The following is a 19,534-nucleotide window of genomic DNA, read 5'->3' on the forward strand; positions in this document are numbered from 1 at the left end:
ACCTATGTTGTGTCAACTATTTAATCACAATCCAAATTCAGAGCTGTATCAAGCTTAAATATTGTGTCCATACTTGCCCCAACTGTTCAGGGTTCGACCTCTGCGGTCGTATAAAGCTGCGCCCTGGAGAGCATCTGGTTGGAATTGGGGATCAGTTCTTTTGGATAGGGTTTCTCTGGACTTGTGTCGTGAGGGCCTCATAGTGTTGTAAGTAGCTCAGCTACAGTTTTTGTTAGCTTATCAATTGACAAGGAGTCCGAATTTTCTGTAATTTCTCAAATACTCTTGACTTCCTTTGTTAAAAACAATGATGTAGCCAAGAGTGTTGACAGTGGCATTAAACATCAATCCATATAGTTTAAATAACATTAATCCAATTTTAAGACTTATATTAGGGAGTAATTAATTGCATTGCTGTACAACAAATTAAAAGGATGTATTAGCCAACAACAGTCATTTTAGATGTTGGGTCATAGATTAGTATTGACCAATTTGTTTTCATGCATCATTTGTTACTTTAAATCCTATTTGATTGAATGTGTAATGAAATATTTATTTGTAACAAGTTATAATTGATAGATTTCATGCTCAGAGACAATTAAAGTGACTACAGATTTATTGTGCAGGGAAATCACAGCAAATGTAATGTCTCAGTTGTTTCGTTAGATAATCCATTGAATAATTGTTCTGTATTTAACAGTAACATAAATGTGCATCGATGTTTGTCAATACCATAAAATAGAATATCTCCGGAGATTGTATTACCAGGAATCACTTTTCAGGTAATGGGCTAGATAATTCAACATCATTAATTCATTGTCACGGATGAAAAATTTCCAAAATTGGATAAAAGCGATTAAATATAGTGCTGTTAGTGTATGATTATAATATTCTAAGGAGGAACAAAGTGATTAAGATAAGTTCTTGCTGTAATATTGAATAATAAGTTAGATTATTGTCAATGTCCAAGGAAAGTCTTGAGAATTTCACGTATAGTAAGTAGTTATTTACTGTGATTAGAAAATGATAGGTTCTGAGCTTCGATTTGGACAGAAATAGATTCCTATGTTATTTACAAACCGTTCTTATAATTTTCTTTTCAAAATTTATTGCCTGAAAGGTTTTTATTCCTATTTCTAATGATTATTGTGTGTATAGAATTCTGGTGATACTGATCAATTTAAAAATTACTTTATGTTCAGAAATTTTTTAACTGTGTATTAATTTTTTATTAATTTCATAACAAATACAAGACTATTTTATATTCAGTTAATTATGCAAACATGGAAGAATTACTTCTGACATGATATGCACTATCAAAAACATTTATTATATGGAGATGGTATTGTATTGAACAGTTGTGTCAACAATGCTTTTTTTAAGTTTCCAAATGTCTAGTATGTTTATGCCTCAGCCACTCAGTGGGCATAATAATTGAACCGTAAGTACATTTTCAATTCAGCATGTAGAATAAGTGCTTATTTTGTCTGAAGCCTGAAGGAAATATTTGTCATGAAAGAGTGATGGTTACATAACCCTGACATCTAAAGTCATTCTTCTGTAATATTCTGAAATCCAAAAGTTGTTGAGATTGAACCTAGATATTTAGCTGATTTTCCTTTCATCAGGATAACCTTATTTCCATGAGATTACAGCCCTTGTGCATAATGTTTTTAGTTATGCCTGGTAAATAAGTGTATGCTATTGAGTTTCAGTTCAAGTTTCTGTTATTTGAATATGTTTTGAATTCTTAATGATTCGTTAGGCAATGACATAAGTGTCATGACTGTCATCCAAACACATGTGATTGAAATTTGAATTTGTCTAAATTACTGATACATTGTAGATATTTTATTTTTCACTGAGGTTGTATTTCCAATTTCAATGTATAAACTTAAATCATTGATGTGTGTGGTGTATGTTCATTAGAGGTAGCACATGTTTTACCTTTAAAAGGCTGTTCCATAGTAAGCATATTGTAGTTTTGTTCCTCAACCGATTTCAATTAAATTTGATATTGACATTTGATACTGATGATTGTATGATTTGATCATGTGATTACTGAAGCATGATTTGATTTCATCTTTAATTTATATGATTAATACAAATTGGAGACCAGTTAGAAGAATATTCTGATTGTTAAGGCTTAAAACTTAAGAAATAAAAGATTTCTCTTGTAGTTTAAAAGTAGCATTGTAAAAGAAATTTCAGAAAGCAATTTCAATTTTTGATAAATCATAACTGTTTAGAGAAGGAAATATTGCATTTCATTGTTTCTTTGTTCTACAGATGTTTTTTGGTCATTCAATGTTTCTATAGAATTCACAGCAGTGATATTTTATGCAATACTTGGTTGGCACAGTTCAGTTGCTTTTACATAAAAAACATTCAAATGAAGAAATGATATTTTGTGAAAAAGTAAATGAGTTTTTTATCGATAGTATCAGTGAAGCACAACTGTGTGCCCTTATTATAGTAACACGTTCAGGATCACTGAGGTGTTTTATCTAACAGCTGTGCAACAAACATCTTGTTTGTTTACTGTTTAAAAAATTGATGGTTAGATCGAGGTAGGTTTTTTCTTCTCTTAATATTACAATCTAATTTAAAAGATGGAGTTTTTGAAATTTGAAAACTTTACTAATACCACAAAAAAATAGTATATATACATTGAATTTGTATTGTTTATTTTGTTAATTTTGTGTGAGAAACAAAATGATTAAAGGAGATTCTATCTTGGAAGTAATATGCATGTGTCATACACACAGTAGAATATGAATGGATAATTTTTTGGAATCTTACACATTATGAAAGTACAAATAAATTTATACTCAACACGTTGTTTTAATAGAGCATTTTGGTATTTATTTGGAGAGGTAAACACGGGTGAATAGTTCTCCCATTGGCAATCATACCCGACATTATATCCTGATTTTTATAGTACAAAGTCAGCTAAGTTACATCAAGATAGTTATTTGTGATTTTGGCATTGCCATTTGTATCATTAGGGACCTTCCGTTATGAATTTTCTATTGAGTTTAGTATTTTTGTTATTTTACTTTTTTTTTGTCTTACAAACTTTATACCGCTAACTGAATTCTACCAAAATATTAAAACCAAAAAATGACAAGGGCTTGCATTGTGACCCTCTCATCTTATTTTCCTTGATTTAGTATTGTTTAGATTGTTTTTTCAATGACTTTGCTCTAAAAAATATCTCAAATATATTTTTCATAGAATACTACTCAAAAGATCTTTATAAGATCAAAATATTGAGCATAATTTTTTTTTAATTTCACTTCCTACTTGCACACTACTTTTAAATCATAACAAAGGGTTGTAAATGTTTTATCTCACTTTTGTGTGCACGTTCTGTATGTGTTTATGAGTAAAGAAACAATATTGAAAAAGGGAGTTTTTAAACCTATAAGATTTCCGGAGACATCAGGTATTGATAATTTGTTAGAGGCCCCAGTTCACATTTCATTGGCCTGATTTACTTCAACGACTTTCAATATAACCTAACTAGTACTTATCTAATTTCCTCACTTTTCAAACTTTCACCCTTTAATTTGTCTGTCAATGTTTTGACAAATGTCACAGGACCAGTGTATAACATTGTTGTATTGATCTTACGATCACAATGCTTCACAAAGTGGAGGAAATCATTTAAATTTTCTTGTTACTTTAATTTAAGTGATAGAGTTTTTATTTGTGCATTTTGTTGGAATTAAATTTCTCAGCTGTGTTGATGGAATTAAGGGGGAGTTAAAGTGGTAAGTTTTATTGACAATACTTGTTGACGTCACAAAATAATTATTGTATATTTTTCATTATTTATTTTTTAAAGATTTGCATATTAGGTTCTTTGTTTAAATACCCTGTAATTTTCAAGATAAGTTTATAAATGAAAAAAAATTGAGAATGGACATGGTGAATGTGTCAAAGAGACAACAACTCAACCTAAGAGTAGAAAACAGCTGAAGGCCACCAATGGGTCACCTGCAGGAAAATCCTGCACCAAGAGGCAGGCTTCAACTGGCCTCTAAAGAAAAATGTGTACTTGTTCAGTGAAAATTTGCTTTGCAAAGTTGTGACACATAGAATATGTTCGTGTATGACTCAAATATAGTTATTTAGATACAATCATCAAAATTATAAAAAAGATTATACATGTTTATCCTTATCAGCAACAGGATGCGGTGTACATGGGGACATGCATATCTGTCAAAAATATCTTTATAAATGAAGGCTATTTCGGCAATTAGATGAATACAATGATCTATTTATTTTGATAAACAAATACTGTGCAAAATTACAGCTTTTATTTTATTTTTCTCCAAGTTTCACTTCTTTTGTTTTCTTCTACCCAATGTTTTTTTTCCTTGTTTTCTTCTACCCAATGTTTTTTTTTTTCCTCGAAGGATTTGATTATTCCATAAATAGAAAATTGTGGCTTATGTGTTAAATGATCCTAGCTTACTGTATATGAAAGTACTTGGTATAATCTGCAATATTGCTTTGGTTTAAGCAGTTTTCTTTGAAGTTGGTTCAAATCATCAACTATAAAGCTTTGTACTTGATCAAAGACTTTTTGAACTTTTTTGGACAATTATATTTTAATATATTGTCCCTGATTTAGGAAATTAAATATCCAATGGTCAATATTTCAGCAGTGTGTCAAAATGACTTGACCAGTATAGATAAGTATTATTGGTCTCCTGCAATGTTGACCACCTGTCCACACAGACATACATGACAAAATCCTCTTTTATAACACCAATGGTAAATTTATTAATTTTCCCAGGTGATAAAATCAGTTATCAAAGTGTTTGTACACAATGAAAATCAGTTTTGAAGTGTGTTTTATATACATGTATCTCCATTGATAATTCCCTCTTTTGACACTTGTGATTAAGCAGATTTGTTGGTTCCTTTGATTAGTTCTCTTTGAATTGTGTTAGTAAGTAGTCTTCTTTGTCATCTTAGTATATTCAACACCTTAGATGTACTATCCAGATAAAAGGTACAATGAAAAAAAGGTTAGTAGAGTTGAAATTAAAAAAATTGCTTTATTTGCTTTTCATTAACAGTTTTAGAAAAATGTAAGAAAAATTTGTAAATGTTTAAGCAAAGAAGTTGATTAAATGTGAATTTAGAAGTAGTGCTGGGGTTTACTTCATTTTGTATTTTGTAAATTAAATGAACAACAAATATTCATAATATATTCAAAAGCAAAGTAATAAATGATTTAGTAATACCATCAATAAAGTGGAGTTAAAGTCTTATAGGATTGTAAGTATGTTTTATTTTATCACCTTGCACTTTCACATTTTGACTGAACAATTTGTTCAATATTCTGACCAGTTGAACAATTTGGTTTAATAAAACAAATTGCAATTTGGTCAAAATTTTGAATGAATTGCAATTGGTGGATAGCAACACTTACAGTCAAGTCACTGTAAATGCTTCCTATTTTTTAAAGTTAGAAAAAATTTTTTTAAATCAAGAAAATATATCCTATGAATTTTTCGATGCCTGCCCCTGAATGTATGTGTTAAAAATAAGAAGTTGACTCCAGTTTCCATGTAGATTTTAAACAGGAAGGACATTTAGGATACTTTTACCCTTTAATTAATGAAAGATAATTATAGTATCATTTATCCAAGATCCTTCATTTGATGCCTGACAGTTATAATAATAAGATTGTTATCTGTCCTTGATATATAACACCTGGACATCACCTGTACTCCCAGGTCTTATCACCTCAATATTTTATATTACTTTTAAATGAGCTTTTTATCTTTTTTATTTTTCATGTATTTATTGAGACTTTTTGCACTGGAATAATTAAGTCAATTTTACCTTGTTAATCACAGACAAATCCTGCCAGGATTTCATTAATTAACTAATGTTCGTTTACCACGGATGCTGTTTTCGTAAAAAGATATGGCGCTTATTGGTTTTCAGCCTTCATTTTCTTTCTTTATTGAAATAAATGGACTTTCAATTTTCAAGCAGACAAAGTTATTGTATTATAAGCTGAAGACAAGGTTGGTTTTGTCCCGGAAAATAAAGTTTGTGTTTCAGTTTTATGCAAACGTCTGTTTCTGACATAGACATGTGCATTCAGAATAAACGATATGTTGTCATGAGAAAATATTTTGTTTTTTTTTCTAAAAAGGTCCGTTTCGAAAAGATATTGTAGTCAGTTTTCCTGATGACCAAATTAGATTGGTATGCACATCTTCACTAAAGCACAATAAAAGCTTTGGTAGAACATATAGTCAGAACTTTACTATTGTAAAAGTTTCGAGGAGAGTTGATCTAGATTGCACTTATTGAAATAAGAGGGGGGAGGGATACACAAATACTGTATGCTTGAAAAAGCAAGACATTTGAGCATTTATTTCTAAAGATATGACCTGTTCTAGAATTTAATTGTTGTGTAGTTATAAAATGTATTTGTATGTATTGCACTGATAAGCATAATGTGCTTTAAGTAATAAAGAATTGAATTGAATAATCATTTCCATGTGATTTTAAACGGTAAGCACATGTTTTTGTTGTTGTTAATTGCAAAAAATGTCAATTATTAGAGAACATTTCCAGTACATTTTTAATTGAAAAATGACAGGTGAACTTAATGGCATATTTACACTCATATAAAAGTAAATTTATGTCATAATTTAATTTTCCCAAACAGTCAATAGAATGGAGGGCAGAAATCTCATAATGTTTCACCTTTTCATTTATTATCAATTGAAATGTTATTTCTTTGTTTTATTTTGATTTTATCCTTTGTCACAAACAATTATATGTTTATATGACATTAAGTATTTTTGTTTGTAAAATACTGTTTTAATTAAGTAGTTTACATTCAGTACATAATGTTTGAAAGGACTACTAAAAACTGACATTTTAAACATGCCACTGTGTCTGAACTTCTACATTTCAACTCACTGTTCTATTTTAAACTGGTTTGAAATGGAGGTTAAATTATAATTTGAGGCCGTTTTGGGGTCTGTAAAGTTCTGTCCAAATCCTCTGAAAAAGATGATGATAATAACATGTGATCAGTTATTTAAAACTTTGATCAGAAAATTCTGGATGAAGTATCTGTTTGAATAAACACAGTAACTTATAGATGGCTCAAGTGTCATCTCTATCAATCTAGAATGTGAAATGCTGATGTGAATTTATATTTGAGTGCATTAGAGAAACTTGAGAAAAACTGTACTTAGATATGAAACTGTACTCAAATATGAAATTGTCCTTAAAGATTTGACACACTGTACTTAGATATGAATAGTACTTAGATGAGGAGGTTTATTTCATTGCACGAAGTAACATTTATTGTATACTGATCACTTTGTATCACTTACTATACATGTAGATAGGTTGCATATTAAACATGTTAAAAATAATTTTCTCATGTTTTACAGATGTAGTACAGAGAAAAGGAATGAAAGCAACATGTTTTACAAAGAATGTCAAACTTCATGTGGACTTTTTACACCAGAGGAGGGAGATATGTGAATTATGATTACTGTTCAGCAGATGGCACTATGAGACAACAGTGGAAACATGCTGTTGTTATTGTCTGTGTTGTCTTTATTATACTCAATATATCTATATACTCCAACACAATAGCATGGAGGGATTTAAATATGAACAATATTATTTACGAAGATTCTATCAAATTCAGAAAACTTCTAGAACAGGATCAATTTTCAGAAAAATTTCATCCAGTCGGAACAAACAGACGATTTCCTCAATGTATTATTTTTGGAGTTCGGAAGTGTGGAACAAGAGCTTTGTTGGAATTTATAGGACTACATCCTCATGTTCAAAATGCTGAACATGAAATGCATTTCTTTGATGAAGATGAAAAATATAACTTAGGGTTAGAATGGTATAGAAAACATATGCCTTACTCCTACCCTGAACAAATTACTGTGGAGAAAAGTCCAAGATATTTTATAACAGATAAAGTTCCAGAAAGAATATCTATGATGAATAGTACTATAAAATTAATAGTAGTTCTACGTAACCCCACAACCAGGGTGCTTTCTGACTATACTCAAGTGTATTACAATAAATTGGCTAAAGGTGTCACCTTCGAGAAAATCGAAGAATTAGTGATAGATCCTTATACAGGAGAAATTAATACAGATTATAAAGCTGTTCGTATTAGTATATATCATCATCATTTTGAGCGTTGGCTACGAGTGTTTAAACGAGAGCAAATTCTAATTGTCGATGGGGACAATCTCATTCTTGATCCAGTGTCAGAAATAAAACATGTAGAATCATTCTTAGGATTAGAACATCGTATTACACAAGACAATTTTTATTTCAACAAAACACGAGGATTTTTCTGTAAAAAGCAGGGCAGCATGGAAAAGTGTCTTGGTGCAACCAAGGGAAGACCACATCCTGGAACTCACCCAAGTGTTATTAGAAAATTAAACAAGTTCTTTAAGCCTCACAATGAAAAATTATTTAAAATGATCAATAGAACATTCAAATGGAGTTGAAATTTTGATAGATCTCTAGGGTAAAAATGGGCTTCAATTTCTTTTTTTGAAGAAGTAGAATGTGTTCAATACTTTTGCAAAAAAAATAGTGTTCATTACAAGGAGCTAAATTTGCATCAATTATATTTAAGAAAATTCTTAAGAAAAGCAGCTCCCAAAAGATTAATAAATATTGTTGGTATAGATGATCATATCCATGACAAACTGTTACCATATTCAATATTTGTGTGTTTCTGACACATAATCTCTATTGTATGAATGACTGTAACTCACTGACTATAGTAACAGATGTGCAATATTCATATCATATCATGCTAGCTTTTCATTAAACATGAGAAAAATCAGTATTCTGTGTACATGGTGTGAGCGTTATAACAACACAAATCATTGTAAAGTGTTGATTGCAAACACATAATCATTGTAAAGTGTAGATCTCAACAGGATATTATAACTTTTTGATTAAGTTTTATATGTATTTTAAGATTACCTCAGTGTTTTTATTTATACACTGCCAGCCATTATTTGCTATTTTATATTTTATTATGATATTCATCATTTATTCACAAGAGTCAAAATTTATAAGAATGTCTTCACTGACCAAGGATTACTTAGCTTGCAAAATATTCTACAAGAACTGAGCTTTTCATACTTAATTTTTTGAAGATATCATATTTTTTTTTACCTATTAGAATAACTATCAACTTTTTATTCATTACCACAATTATGTTTTTTAGGGCCTTATTCTGAATATTTATGACATTATATTATTTCACATTTATTGTTTGTACAATGCTGTTACAAATGATTGTATTCTTCGTTTTAGGGTTTTTTTTTTGGTGATTCTGATTTTGTAATGCTATTTTGTTATCTTACACAGTAACTTGTTTCCTGGCATCGTTTACTGCTTTTATATTTGATGAACAAAATCATCTGCTGTAATCTGTGTTTTTGTATAGTGCCAAATTCTTGGATTTATGATCTTCAGATGTTATTGTAATTTTGACAATGAAAAATGTCTGTTTGAAAATAATGCAGTCACTAAATGTTCAGGTTTAATAACTAAAAAGTTGTGTTAAGTACACAAACAATGTGCCCTGAATATATCAATTGTAGGTATTATTTGTGTATTGTAGCAAAAATAGTCAATCACAGAAACAGCTGCGGTTTTCCTAGGGTACAAGGAAAAGACTAAATATAAGAAAATAATCCTCAACAACAAAGAGAAACTAGTACATAGGAATATAATAAAGAGGTTCCCATCTAAAGAAAAAAAAAACCAAAAGCATGATAAAAACCAGAAAACTCATGTAGAGTTTGCCTCAACTAAATGTTTATGAAACTCAGACCAAGTACAAGTTTCAGTCGAGTAAATTTAACCATTCTTGAGTAATATTCCTTTACAACTTTTATGCAAGAGGGGGTATCATCTTGGTTCCATGGACACATTCACCGTTTTTTTATAAATAAATCTCGAGACAATAATGTAAGTATAATATTTCATTTGACTTCCATGCTATGATTAAGGAATACAGGATGCATGTAACTTAATTAAAAGATCCCACTTGTCATATCTGTGAAATTCTATTCTATTATGTAACCATACAGATATCCTGCTGTGAAAGCACATAAAATCTTAGTCTCCTGTTGATTAACTTCATTTGAAAAGGTAAAACTATTTAAATTTTCTCTAAATTATGAACTGCATGGAAGCATATGATAATACAAATCAAATACCCATATACATTTTTATTGCACTATGTTATTTAAAAATGCATCTTTGTCATTTCAAAGATTGCCTCACAGGTAGAATAAAACTTACCCAGAAAATAATAATTTTGAGTTTAAACCAAGCTACATGTACTTTGAGTCTATTGACTAAAGGGTCAAAAGGTGACTTTTCTCATCAGAAATATCATGGCCAATAAATTAGAGGAGAATTTGAGTGATGTAACTGTATAAGTTACTGCCTTGAATTATAAGTCTCCTTGAACTCTACAAAACAAATTACATAGAAATAGGCGACAGTTGTGATTTATTATTGCCCTCTGTACACTATACTTATTATAAACACCTTGGTCTTAAAAACTTTTACATCATTGTTTCTCAAAATTATGTACAAGTTATGATTTAGACATATTTTTTCCCAGACTTAAGTTTAATGACGTCTGCATTTATTGCAGGTTAAAATTGTAAAAAGGAAAATTTTTCCTTGATTTTATTGGTTTTATTATGTTGTTAGGTTTTTGCTTCGTTGATATTTTTATAACTTTATACAAACAAACTTTATTTCTATTCTATTTACAAATCTAGTCGATGATTTATAATATAAAAGCAAAGTATAGAACTACTCATAGCTTTTTTACAAATATTTGTAATTACAGTCTTTAGCAGGAGATAATATTTTGCATATTAATTGAAAACAAGCTGTTTTTGTTAGATTTCAAGTGTACAAATTTGTAACTTTTTGGGGGGTTATTTATAAATTTCAAGATTGTGAGGATAGGTGCTGTGAAATCATATTGACTATAGTCTAATTTTGCCAATTCTGCATTGAGTTGCTTACCTTTAGAACAGACATTCATTTTCAATGTTAATTAAGAACTAGTAGATATACCAAATTTTTCTATGTGAAATCTTAGTTTTATTCTTTTGTTAAGCTACAAACTTTTGATATCAATAAAATTTATTTGTTTTTATTTAAAATCACTTTCCACTTTTGGCAGCAAACCATTTTGTATGGTATAGAACCTGTCTTTGATAGATAAAAGGAAACAACCAGTGTGAAAAGTATGTAATAACTTTATCAAATTGGTAATTGGCAAATAGACTATTATTAATATCAATTCTAATGAGGTTATTATGTTTTTTTCCGGGCCTCTCTTATGTTGGATGTAAATTATATTATTTCTTTATCATTGATAGTTGTCATGAACAGTCTAAGATTTTGAAAGTATACTTTGTGAACTGGTCTTTCTTTGTATGGCAAGCTGGACCCTGTTTAAAGAGAGCATAAGGGGAAACCATTTTTTTCAAAGTAATTATCAGTCAGATGTTTCAAAATTGTCATCAAAAAAAGATTATTTTACATGACTAACACAATTAAAGCAGTCCTAGTTTACAGGACTGTTTGTGAGTTAAAGATGCAGTTTAGTATAAAAGGACCAGTCATAAACAAAGAACTTGGTAAACTTTTATTCATGTATCATGAACAAGATGTGCAATTAAAAGCAGTACCTATAGACTGCTGTATTGTTGAGTCTCTCTGTCTTCAGTGCTTTACATTGTATATCATCGAACTGGTGAAGAGACTTACAATATATACGTAGTAATAGAATTATGAGTGGTGAGAACGTGGTGTATATGTATTGTCAGTATTGTTGTAGATACTGGACGTCTTGGTCATGTGATCAGAACTCAGAATAAATATATATATCTTTAACCATGTCTTATATTTTGTTTATGCCCTAGACTTTATTAAAATTGAAAATAGAAATAATTTCCTGGAGAAAAAAATTGAGAATAGAAATGGTGAATATGTAAAAATGATAACAATCCGACCAAAGAGCTGAAGGCCACCAATGGGTCTTCAAATAGTTATATTGATTTTGCTGCAATAATGATTTTAATTTCATATATATCTTTCTGAAATAGTTTTGTGTCATTTGACAATTATTTATTATTTTTAATTTTGTTCAGAAATAAATGAAAACTGATCAATATATTAATTTTATCATCAATTTAATAAAATACATGGTCATAATTATTTTATGATAATTGATTTCACTAAATCAGAATTTGATAGTTTAGTTTAAGTTCCTAACACTTGATGATGAGAACACACTTCATTAGAATAAACAGAACTCAAGTGAATAATTTGCAAAAGAATACTGCTCTACAACAAAATCATTTCTTATGTGAAAAAAACAAGTGAAAAGAAACAGCAAGAAAATCACTTCTTGATACAAACTTCAAACAATTTAACATGTCAAGAATAAAAAAAAAAAAAAAAAAACTAGCAGGTAAAAAAGGGCTCTTATATAATGAGCCCTGATATATAAACTCAAAAAAGAGAAGAAAAAGACAAACTCATAATAGCAACATCAAGAAATCACTGTTTTTGAACATTTTTAAAACCAAGAAGCTAAAAAACAAGCAAGATTGTTTAATTTGAGCACCAACAATATCATCTGTAGACATGGGATATTCTACTCGTAAAGTAGACCCAAAAATTGTTCAAAAGGACTGTAAATCATCAGACTATTTGTGCCAGTTCTTTAGTAGGGCTGTTAGACATCAGACAAGTTGTACCAATTCTTTAGTAGGACTATTAGACATCAAACTAGTTGTGCAAATTATTTAGTAGGACTGTTAGACATATGACAAGTTGTACTAATTCTTTAGTAGGACTGTAAGACATCAGACAAGTTGTACCAGTTCTTTAGTAGGACTATTAGACATCAAACTAGTTGTGCAAATTATTTAGTAGGACTGTTAGACATATGACAAGTTGTACTAATTCTTTAGTAGGACTGTTAGACATCAGACAAGTTGTACTAATTCTTTAGTAGGACTGTAAGACATCAGACAAGTTGTACCAATTCTTTAGTAGGACTGTTAGACATATGACAAGTTGTACTAGTTATTTAGTAGGACCGTTAGACATCAGACAAGTTGTACTAATTCTTTAGTAGGACTGTTAGACATCAGACAAGTTGTACGAATTCTTTAGTAAGACTGTTAGACATATGACAAGTTGTACTAATTATTTAGTAGGACTGTTAGACATATGACAAGTTGTACTAATTCTTTAGTAGGACTGTTAGACATCAGACCAGTTGTACCAATTCTTTAGTAGAACTGTAATAGACATATGACAAGTTGTACTAATTATTTAGTAGGACCGATGGACATCAGACCAGTTGTACCAATTCTTTAGTAGAACTGTTATAGACATATGACAAGTTGTACTAATTATTTAGTAGGACCGTTAGACATCAGACAAGTTGTACTAATTCTTTAGTAGGACTGTTAGACATCAGACAAGTTGTACGAATTCTTTAGTAGGACTGTTAGACATATGACAAGTTGTACTAATTCTTTAGTAGGACTGTTAGACATCAGACCAGTTGTACCAATTCTTTAGTAGAACTGTTATAGACATATGACAAGTTGTACTAATTATTTAGTAGGACCGTTAGACATCAGACAAGTTGTACTAATTCTTTAGTAGGACTGTTAGACATCAGACAAGTTGTACTAATTATTTAGTAGGACTGATGGACATCAGACAAGTTGTACTATTATGTGTTAGACAAGGATCCGGAAATTTTTTCACCTAATTTCGGTCATTTTGGGATAACTTAAAAGTTGGTGCCCTTTTTCAAACAAAGATTGTGTGTATGCTCATACAGTCATACTCGTAGCATTAACGAACTTGTTTTTAACTGTTGCATCGCATTTACTTCAGAAATTTCCCTACCATTTCCCTTAAAATCGATCTTGAGCAATAAAAGGAAGGCAACAGTTTAAAAATAAAATGATTTTAATGACTCAAAACGATAAATTTCTCAAACTTCGCTTACGTTTCTTTCGATTTTGAAGCCAAAATTATAACCGGATGTTTTACGACAATAGTAAGACGACCAATTCCGGACTCATTTCCGGGATTAGTTTTGTTTATCAAATTCACAGGAAATCGTCGGCTTTTTAACTGTTTTACCTTTAATAGTGTTTAAATATTAATTATAATAGTTGGACTTGTTTAATTTAGCATGAAATCATTTTTAATTTACGATTTAGTGTCTAATTTGCGGAATAGAATTTCAAGCATGTGTTTGTAGTGAAACAATATTTTGTTCTACGTAAATTAATTTAATTTTAATTTAATTTTAAATCAGAATTGACAATTGTCTAAGCTGAGAAAAGTAATTAAATAATGCAGACAGTTGTTATGAACTTTTAATTTCTTTAAAATATTAGTTCTGAGCTCGTGATCAATAAAAAATTAATTAAAAACACAGGTAAAGAGATTAGCGATCATTAGCCAATATTTCCCAGAGGCATTACTATAGTTATTAGGAGGGCCCTCAGGATTATAACACTTTACCTGAGTGGCAGTTTTATTACAGGAAAAGGATAACAAACAAAAAATAAGTTCAAAATGGCGATTTAGACAATGTTAGAAACTCGATCTCAACGAAATGACATTGAATGACCGAAATTATTTCTGTAAAAAAATAAAATTTGTCCTAAATCCCAATTACTCATTTAGGACAAAATACTTTCAGTTTAGGTCAAGACTGGCATATATGACCGTTTCCGGACCCTTGGTGTTAGACATCAGACCAGTTGTACCAATTCTTTAGTCGAACTGTTATAGACATATGACAAGTTGTACTAATTATTTAGTAGGACCGATGGACATCAGACCAGTTGTACCAATTCTTTAGTAGAACTGTTATAGACATATGACAAGTTGTACTAATTATTTAGTAGGACCGTTAGACATCAGACAAGTTGTACTAATTCTTTAGTAGGACTGTTAGACATCAGACAAGTTGTACGAATTCTTTTGTAGGACTGTTAGACATATGACAAGTTGTACTAATTATTTAGTAGGACTGTTAGACATATGACAAGTTGTACTAATTCTTTAGTAGGACTGTTAGACATCAGACCAGTTGTACCAATTCTTTAGTAGAACTGTTATAGACATATGACAAGTTGTACTAATTATTTAGTAGGACCGTTAGACATCAGACAAGTTGTACTAATTCTTTAGTAGGACTGTTAGACATCAGACAAGTTGTACTAATTATTTAGTAGGACCGATGGACATCAGACAAGTTGTACTATTATGTGTTAGACATCAGACCAGTTGTACCAATTCTTTAGTCGAACTGTTATAGACATATGACAAGTTGTACCTATTCTTTAGTAGGACTATTAGATATCAGACAAGTTGTACCAATTCTTTAGTAGGACTATTAGATATCAGACAAGTTGTACCAATTCTTTAGTAGGATTGTTAGACATCAGACTAGGTGTATCAATTTTTTAGTAGGAATGTTAGACATCAGTCTAGTTATTTGCTTAAATCTGCAAATTTGGAGACAGATTTGCAATTCAATGGGACTGTTTGTTTTTATATAAAGAAAACTTGTTAATTTATTGTATTATTCAAAATAATTGAACAAATATCAATTATTTTGGTTTTAAAATCATTTTTTTCAATTGACCCATTTAAGGGGTTAGAACTCTTTTAGTACAAAATTTATACTGGGCTAATAGGGATTTTTTTTTAATTTTTACTTGTAGCAAGAAAACAAGTTTGGTGACTCTTTTTATTTTCTTAAAACGTATCATGAAACCTATCTTCTCACAATTAATTTCAAAATTCTATCTCATAGACTTTTTTTTATGCACACTAATGTGTTTTTTCATGAACAAACTAACCAAATTTTGGCAATTTTCAACGACTCATAGCTTTAAAAATAGCACGGTGACCCATACATTTTCATTAAATTTTTGAAAAAAGCATAGTAAAATCTTCATTTTGGCAAATTAGAAGAAAATTCTGTCTCAAAAAATATATACTTATGATCTGCCTTAAATCTCAGTAGAATAGTTAGACATGAGGCATGATACAAAAGTTTTGATGGGATTGTTAGAAGTCAGATGTTTTACAACCTTTAATCCAGCACAATATTTCCTCACAGTCTGTTAAAAACAGGAGCAGCTTCTTAATCTTGTACAAAGCAGGGTTTCAAAGGAAACAGTACATTTTGCTTGAAAATTATAGTGTAATATGACAAATGAGGAAATGTGATTTCAAATATTCTTAAAATGGAACAAAATATTTCCAAAACATCAAATTGAGTCATGTACAAACTCACAACCACTTTAATTATGGGGAAGATCTTATTCCATGCATATCTTTGCAGCCAAATTTGTGTCTTGTTAAAAGCATGTGATTATGAAAGAGTTTTTTTTTCACACTGACTAAAGGTGACTTCCACCTTTCTGGCAGTAATTATAGAATGAAAGAATGATTTGTCATTGTCATCTGGATGTTTATCTGATGTTACCTAATAAACATGATTAAAAATGTGTGATGAATTGGGGAAAAAGAGATATTTTTTATATGAATGGAGCCTAGTAAGTCAACTCTTTATCAATCATCCTTCTATTATCAAATAAATTCTAACATTTCCATTCTGTGGACTAGAGACCCAGCTATTTTGAAATTTCAGCTGATATCTTTTAAGGTTGCAAAGGAGTAGTATGTGATAACAAAAAAAACCTGTTAGGGGATCTCAGTGGCGGATCCAGCCATTTTAAAAAGGGGGAGGGGGGGGGGGGGGTCCCAACCCAGGACAAAGGGGGGTTCCAACTATATGTCCCCATTCAAATGCATTGATCTGCCAAAAAAAAGGGGGTTCCAACCCCCGGAACCCCCCCTGGATCCGCCAATGGAAAAGTGTTTCTTTAAACATGCAGGTTTAGTTTCAACAGTGAAAACCAGTTTTCTCTGAACTAGTATACATAATTGTTAAGGAGCCAGCTGAAGGTGGGCTCTGGGTGGGGGTTTTCTTGCTGTGTTGAAGATCCATGGTGGCTGTAGACATGAGTGTTTTCTGCTCTTTGGTCATGTTTTGTCTCTTGACACATTTCATTTTTTCCATTCTTAGTTCGAGTTCTGTATCATATACCAAATAATGAAATCTGGCCTGAAATACTTTGCAAAAGAATAGGACGAAAAAGGTAATCAACACAACTTGAATGGTCTATTCACAGATAGGGAGAATACTTTACTATTCTTCAAACTTTGTAGTCAATTTATTTATATCTTTGGAGATAATGACGAAAAATTGAAAGTTGTTGTTGACTGCAAAATTTGTATACATAGGTTATGAGATTTCTAGTTAAAAATCCGCAATTTCTGTAACTTGTAAATTGCATTTCAAAACTTATAAGATAAGAATATTTTTTATAATGGGAAAATGCAATAAACTTTTGATTAACTTTACTTGCTGGGTATAATGTTATTTAATTGAAAAGAACCATTAAGGATTTAATATACATACAGCAATCAACCTTGGCTTTTTGTTTTTTCGTGGGAAAGGTATATGTAAACATTTTAATTAATTGATAAGAACTGTACCTTAACGTTCTTGTTATGTAAACAGTATTGATATTCTAATAGAGGAAATGTCTACTTTTTTTTACAATATGGGAATTCAAATGAATTTCATCTGAACAGAAAAAAAAGCTTTATTATACATATATATCAGTAATGAAACAGCCCTGCACATTCAAAAGTAGCCAGTATAAGAACTTGTATTCAAGGTTATTTAAAAATGTCAAAGTAGTAGTCAAAGTTGAAGGTAGATATAGGAGGATGTGGTATGAGTGCCTATGGGACAACTCTCCATCCAAGTCACATTTTATAAAAGTAAACCATTATAGGTCAGGGTACACAGAGCTTTGGCTCACACTGAACAGCAAGCTATAAAGGGCAGTGGCGGATCCAGGGGGGGGGGGGGTTCCGGGGGATGGAACCCCTCTTTTTTTGGCCGATCAATGCATTTGAATGGGAGCATATAGTTGGAACCCCCCCCCCCCCCTTTTACTCTGTGTTGGGAACCCCTTTTTTAAAATGGCTGGATCCGCCACTGAAGGGCCTTAAAAAATTACTATTGTAAAGCAAATTCAAACGGGAAAACCAACGGTCTTATCTATATAACTTTATTTAAAGATGGTAGAGCAATAAGTTTTACAGATTATTCAACTAGATGATAAACGGGATTAATAATAATGGTAATATAGTATTAAGGACATGCTGTTTTTTTTACTGCAGTTTTCATGAACTGTTATTTCAATATTCTTCTATTCTACAGTTTTTCAAAATATATACCAGAACAGGCGTTCATAAAACTTTGGAGCATGACTATCGTACTAAAGATTCAAAAATCCACCAGTCAAATTATTTGAATTGTTGTTTCCAACAAAGATTCTGTACACTGAGTACTAAGTAAAGTTTTATGACCGATGCAAAAACATGATGATAACTTCCTGTATTCCACAAATAGAATGTAAAAAAGTGCAGTGAACTGATGAAACATTGCTTGTTAGATAAAACTTGACAACCAATTTCATCATTCACAAACTTCAATGTTACAATTAACACATTTTTATTCTCTTGAGATTTAGGAGAAATCTTCTTATTTTGTAAGTAAAATGAAAAGTGTATGTAAGAGGGATATGTATGTTAGTTTTGTTTGTTGTGTTTGACCATGTCTTGTTTAATTGTTTGGCTGTTTCCTTCATTATTGAGAGGACAGAGTAGTCCAGTATATAATGGTCAGTAAAGATGCAAATTGAATCAGACAAGTTTATATATTTTTAGATTGGGATCCATCTACTTAGTGTCCAGTTTCTACTTCTGTCTGGCCTATTTTATTTGTTTCCTTAGTTGTGTTGAGTTTCTGTCTTGACGTCATAAAGTAGTAAATAAAATCCTTATAATGTGGGATTGGTCAGAATTCTAGCTAAGGATTATTGTTATGTTCTAGTTTTACTTTGTCCTGTATAAAAAAACTCTCAATGCCGTGACAAAAGCTAAAAATAGTCAAATTGCTCAGAACTTATGTAAGTCTTAGACCTAATTTCTCCCTTGATCATGTGATCAATGACTTTATTGAAATTTCTGACAAAAACTGTGAAATGATGAGAATGAATGGACAAGTTTTTAGCCATTTGAGATACTGAGAACAAATCTTTTAAAAGCTGTGTAACGGAGAAGTAGTTAGAATTGATTGTAGAGAATCGTTAACGGAAGTCCTATAATACTACTGTATGATGGCCAGATTGTTAGTTTATTCAGACAAGTTGATGTTTTAAGACTTCTGGAGGCCTAATTTAATCGTCGTTGATTTTATCAGGTAGTTTATAGTTAGCAATATTTGTAAGATCTATTCAATTGGGATTGATTT

At 30.7% G+C, this 19,534-nt stretch overlaps 2 protein-coding genes across 18 annotated transcripts in view; both read left to right on the top strand.

Annotated features, from left to right (window-relative positions):
* The window catches only part of LOC143057705 (heparan sulfate glucosamine 3-O-sulfotransferase 1-like), a 54,343-nt gene extending 42,364 nt beyond the window's left edge, over positions 1-11,979 (top strand). For 7 of the 11 annotated variants that reach the window (XM_076231097.1, XM_076231120.1, XM_076231133.1 and 4 more), the window contains one exon: positions 7,446-11,979. In XM_076231097.1, the coding sequence (XP_076087212.1) occupies positions 7,491-8,540 (1,050 nt within the window). In that variant the 5' untranslated portion in view covers positions 7,446-7,490 and the 3' untranslated portion in view covers positions 8,541-11,979. Of the gene's footprint in view, positions 1-971; positions 996-2,452; positions 2,571-3,560; positions 3,777-4,945; positions 5,043-7,445 lie in introns of those variants that run through there. The other 4 variants (XM_076231150.1, XM_076231141.1, XM_076231082.1 and 1 more) reach the window with 4 other exon arrangements.
* LOC143057663 (heparan sulfate glucosamine 3-O-sulfotransferase 1-like) overlaps positions 1-19,534 on the top strand; it is an 88,815-nt gene that overhangs the window by 49,929 nt on the left and 19,352 nt on the right. The gene's annotated exons all lie outside the window — the stretch shown is intronic.

This window comes from Mytilus galloprovincialis, chromosome 1 (assembly GCF_965363235.1).
Source record: "Mytilus galloprovincialis chromosome 1, xbMytGall1.hap1.1, whole genome shotgun sequence".
In the NCBI taxonomy this organism is placed as follows: domain Eukaryota; kingdom Metazoa; phylum Mollusca; class Bivalvia; order Mytilida; family Mytilidae; genus Mytilus; species Mytilus galloprovincialis.